The following is a 5880-nucleotide window of genomic DNA, read 5'->3' as shown; positions in this document are numbered from 1 at the left end:
ATATATATATATATATATAACATACACACATATATAACACACACAAACATATATTCTTTAATTTGGTTCAGCCATATAGTTACAGTCATGCTGGAGCACCACTGTAGTCTTGCTGATTTCCTCTGGCTGGAGGGTTTCACATCACCACTCCTGTAAGTGCCTTTGTCCCAGCTATTGGCCCATTTGGTTTATAAAGGAGTCTGATTTTTCTGCCCTCATCTGTACCTCATGTTGAGTTGTTGGTTCATCTGGTATTGATGAAAGGAGGAGGTCTAGCTCCTTTTTGAAGACATCTACATCCACATTATGTAGAATTCTTAATTTTTGTGGCAGGGCACTGAACAGTTGTGAGCCCTTGAACACTAGATTATTACAGTACATCATCCTGCATTTAGATGGAGTAGATGGTACCTTTGGTACAATACAATGGCATCCAGTTCTGGCATTTGTATAACATTCAAGGCTGAATTTTGGTACTCGCCCTTCTAAAGTTTTCCATATATAGATTATTACATATCTGTCATACATTCACTCTAGGTAATAAAGTCGCAGTTTTCTCAGCCTCTACATGTGTCTTATCTGTTGCACTGTTTCAATCTTTTTAGTGTAGTGGCATTGGACTGCTTCAAGCTAAGCTGTTAGTTTGGTACTATGTGGTACCATAGCTGAAAGCAAAAGTTCTCCGTAGGGTCAACATAACTTTCTGGTCTCTTGTCTTGAAGTACCTTAGTATCTATCATGCCAGTTGTTTGCACTTTGATGCCATCTTAGTAATGTGCATATGAAATGATGCACCATTGCACATGCTGATCCCCAAGTCTTTCACTGCCTGTGACTCTGGGATTGCAGTGCCTTTGGGTCCTATAAATACAGGCTGTGGTACATTTGTGAGTTGATGGTGCAGTGCTTCAAATTTTCCTGCATTAAATTGCATATTGTTTACTACAGCCCACTTGCATTCAGGTCCTGTTGTAGGCTTACAACATCATTGTGATTTTTTATTGCCTGTGATAATTTTGTATCATCAACATAGCTAGTGACAGAGGCTGTCTGAATGACCATGTCTCACAGAAATATTATAAAACAATAATGGCCTCAAGATAAGTTTCACTTAGAATTTGAGTTTACTCAGAAAGGGCACCGTTGGCTGCAACTGCCTCACTTCTGTCTTCAAGGAAGTCATACAGTTACTCTCCCGGTTTTCCAGCAATTCCAAAGTCTCACATCTTGTGACATATATATATATATATATATATATATATATATATTTTTTGCATATATTTTTACTCAGGCGCAGGAGTGGCTGTGTGGTAAGTAGCTTACTTACTAACCACATGGTTCTGGGTTCAGTCCCACTGCGTGGCACCTTGGGCAAGTGTCTTCTACTATAGCCTCGGGCCAACCAAAGCCTTGTGAGTGGATTTGGTAGATGGAAACTGAAAGAAGCCCGTCGTATATATGTATATATATATATAAATATATATATATATATATATGTATGTGTGTTTGTGTGTCTGCGTTTGTCCCTCCACCATCGCTTGACAACCGATGCTAGTGTGTTTACATCCCTGTAAATTAGCGGTTCGGCAAAAGGAGACCGATAGAATAAGTACTAGGCTTCCAAAGAATAAGTCCTGGGGTCGATTTTCCTGGGGTCAAATGACTGAAACAAGTAAAAGAGTAAAAAGAGTATATATGTCATGCTTTCTACCACCCTCTGAGATACACATATAAGCCCATGTATCTTCCCTTATACTATCTATATTTCTCACTTTCAAACTTTTCCTTCAATACATATTTATTACAATAGCATTCATAAACTTACCAGCTTACTTCCCCCTCCCCTCTTATAACCAACACCAATTGCTTTTCCCCCTCTCTTCATTTCTTGTCTCTTTCTCTCAATTCTTTCTATCCTCTTCCTTACTTTACTTTCTCTTTCCCCAACTCACCCACAGAATCAAATATCACTATCATCATTTCTCCTTCCTTTTCTTTTCTTTTACTTGCAAAATTTTTATGTACGTATATACAATGTAGATTTATACATGTGTATGTATAAGTATATATATCTGTACATGTAAGTATATGTGCATATATGTGTGTATGTTTTGTCTATATATGTATGTACATGTAAGCATATATGTCTGTATATGTCATTATTTATTTATGTACTATGCATCATATGCTCGTTATTGAATTTTTCATCCATAGTTTTTCATTTATATTCTATTATAATCTCATCTTTCAAACAACCAGCTGGCGATCCTATTCATTCAATTTAATTATTAATTATTTTTTGAATATACACTCCCCCCCCATTTTACACAAGATCTTATAACGTATTCACATTTTACTGTTATTTTTCACATGCCCCAGCCACCCAACATAACCACAGTTATGTTTTGAAAATCAGCCACCCAGTCAAATTTAAATGCTTGTTCGTTGAATTGGATTATATTATATCATATTATAATACATGTATCATCACAGTTTTAATTCAGTATTCATTACAACTGTCTGGAAGCATAAAACTCTAAACAGAAACATGAAACTCTGAGTAACAGTTTGTGAAGATTTTTGCAGCTTTAATAAAAGTACGTACACACACATAATGAATGATGGTGGGGATTTCAAGCATTTAGAAAGTAAAAGTCTGGAAAGAATGGTACAGTGGGTGGTGTGAAATTTTTTGATAACAATCAACAATCTGTAAATATTTAATATTACAAGAGTAAGAAAGAGTAGTTTATGATCCAGAACTAAACAAAGTATTTATGTAAAACTTGAATGCCATCAGCACAAATTAAAGCACTTGTGATTTATGACAACATCAACAGCTGATATCATCTGTAAATCTCTATAAAACCTATAAAATATAAACAGTTACTTAGTGAGAAAAGAAATAAAAGCAGACAATTAAGATCTTTGGATTTGAAATCAATAAAACATTAAATATGCAGTAATTTGAATTAAAAGACAGCTTAATTAAAAATTATTACATTCTTAGAAGATCTATTTCTGCTAAGGAATAAAAAGCATAATTTTGTTTTAATTTGAAAAAAAAGATATATAAAATAAAGCAAAAAATTACCATATTTAGGACACAAAGATTTAGCTGTTCTACTTCTAGTTCCCTCTGGAAAAAACTCAAGTGGTCTATCACTATTTGCAATCTGTGTTTGAACATATTCTGTAAATACAGCCCAGTAAAGTTGGTTATCTCCAAAGCTACGTTGAATATAAAAAGCTCCAGAATTTCTCAACAACCAACCAAAAAAATTCATGCTCATAAAATCTGAAAAAAATAAAAAAAATACAAGTCTATAAATATATTGATAAAATATGATAAAAGTTTAATACTTAAAAAATAAGAATCAGACATTAAATGTAGTCATCAAGAACACTTTCTCATTCAGAAATAACTGTCTTTGACTGACAAACTTGGATTTCATCATTCAACTACGGTAGTAATTGAAAAATATTCTTAAGGCCACAATTTACTCACATGCATCTTTCAGAGCTTGTCGCTAATTCAGTTCTTAACCAAATTGAAAACTGTAAACATTTTTGAAGAGTACTGGTCCCTAGCTACATTTTGGCATTAAAAAATTGAGATTTGATCCAGTAGAAAAAAGCTTACATCAAAATTTGTAGCAACATTATAGTGAGAGTAAGTAATGCCACCAAACAAGTTTAGATCTAAATAACTTTTTTTATTTTAAAAGTAAAATATATTTATCTTAGCTTCAATGATAGAAGAAAACCTGAAAACTTTCATAGTTTTGTTCCCATTAAACAAACATTTGTATCAAAAAAGTTGTGAGGTAAAAGATCATGGAAAAAATATAAGGCAAAAAATTGGATTTAAGTATAAACTTTTTTATTTTAAAAACAAACTATATATTAATTAAGCTTAAATGATAGAGCTCAATTCAAGGAATTTCATAGTATGAATCTCATGCAATGTAGTCTTAAAAGAAAAAGTTGTGAGTGTTTGTTTCTCAAATTTGAGGGTCATAATAAAGTTCTATACTTTTTTATGAATACAGTTCTATATAAGGGGACTTTTAATATATGTCACCAGTGTCATTGAGGTAAGGAAAAAATTATCAATGACACCACTAATTGACACATTATTAATTAGCATAATAGCATAGCCTGGAAAAAATATGGATTACATAGGAAAATGTCAGCAAGAGAAATAATATTCTTAAGATTGTAAACCTGGAAAATTACAGGACAAGTTGTTACACTTGGAAAAGTTCAGGACAACTTATTACATCTGGTGAAGTACAGAAGAAGAAAATTTTTACCTAAAATATTGCAGCTAAGGATAAAATCTGAATATTAAAAATTATTTGATTTTAATTTACAAAGTAACATTATAATTAAAAAAAGGTACCATCATTTTGTTAAAATGTTGACACATTAGAATACTTAAAAAACGAGAGCCAATATAGCTAAAGCTTTATGCAAAGTAGAATAGTATATATAATGTAGGCAAATTCATTATGTAAAAAATAGGCATTGGGTCAAGACTAAAAATGTGAAGACTTGGCAATAACTTGTGAATTTGTTGTTATAGGTAGATTTTACTGTAATATATAACTAATTTTTGTATTATTTTATTTATTGTACTAATTATGTACCACTATTATTTTTTATAACCTATTTTCAAATTTCTAATTATTAATTACTAATTAAAAAAATGAATTTTTTTAATGTGCGAAAAATATTTTACTTGAGTTATTTTTTATTTTTAATAGAAGTAACAAGTAATAACAAATAGAAGTAATAACTTTTAATAAAATTTTTAGTTTTAATAAAAGCTAATATTTTCTAAATCTAAATATTTTATTTGAAATTTTATCCTTAGCTGCAATATTTTAAGTAAAAACTTTCTTGTTCTGTACTTCACCAGATGTAATAAGTTGTCCTGAACTTTTCCAAGTGTCCAGTAATTTTCCAGGTTTATAAACTTAAGAATATTATTTCTCTTGCTCGCATTTTTCCATGTAATAAATAATATGATTATACTGTATTCAGATATTTCAAATGACTTACACATATCAACATGGGCTTATTTAGAAATGTGTTTGTCTGTGTAATATCTGAATACTTCCACTTGAGAGCTTCACCTTGGATATGTTGAGATGGCTCCAATCATTGAATTGACAGCATTGCAAACAAAATTTGATCAAGATCAACAAACACAAATATCTGACATAATTCTAAAAACAGTTACCACATATGCAAAGACAGATATTGATACAAAATTTGACTTGATACTACTAATTCATATTTTCAAAAGTCCATCTCACTGTTTATGCCATCTTTTGGAGGGATTCTGGTACAACTTCACTACAGAAGAATCTACTCCCTGAATAACAGCAAAGAGTCGTTGACAAGAACTTCAAGAGTTTGTCAAAAAACCTACACCTGGGAACTCAGCAATCTACAATAATGTTGGCCAATTCAGTCCATCACAAAATGTGGCCGTATGGATGCATTTAACATAGGATGAGATGAGCCTCTGTTTTCAGGGTAGAGAAGATCTTACATTTCAGATCTTAACGCAGATAAGTTCAAAGAAGACAGAAGTTCATCTCATCCTATGTTAAATGCATTCATACAGCAAAATTTTATGATGGACTAAATCTACCAACATTATTATGGATCACCAAGCCACGAGAAACAGCTGTTGGACTTATAATACCTTTCTTCCACCCCTTTAAATTTCTCTGTTGTATGTACTCTGTGTAAGTTGGACCCATTTATATAAAAACATATATTTACATATAAATTCATCATCTGAAAGTTTCCATCTTTTGCTTTCTCTCGTTTTGCATGTATATATATATATATATATATATATAT

At 31.5% G+C, this 5880-nt stretch overlaps 1 protein-coding gene across 1 annotated transcript in view; it reads right to left on the bottom strand.

Annotated features, from left to right (window-relative positions):
• Window positions 1-3302, bottom strand: part of LOC106872642 (dihydroxyacetone phosphate acyltransferase) — a gene marked incomplete at its 5' end in the record, with an annotated part of 215486 nt that extends 212184 nt beyond the window's left edge. Inside the window, one exon of the mRNA XM_052971966.1 lies at window positions 3095-3302. Coding sequence (XP_052827926.1) covers window positions 3095-3302 — 208 coding nt within the window. The remainder of the gene's footprint in view (window positions 1-3094) is intronic.
• Between the last annotated feature and the right edge of the window lie 2578 nt (window positions 3303-5880).

The sequence above is a fragment of the Octopus bimaculoides genome, chromosome 11 (genome assembly GCF_001194135.2).
Source record: "Octopus bimaculoides isolate UCB-OBI-ISO-001 chromosome 11, ASM119413v2, whole genome shotgun sequence".
Classification (NCBI taxonomy): domain Eukaryota; kingdom Metazoa; phylum Mollusca; class Cephalopoda; order Octopoda; family Octopodidae; genus Octopus; species Octopus bimaculoides.
The sequence above is the reverse complement of the archived record's forward strand: the minus strand, read 5'-3'. Positions and strand labels throughout refer to the sequence as shown.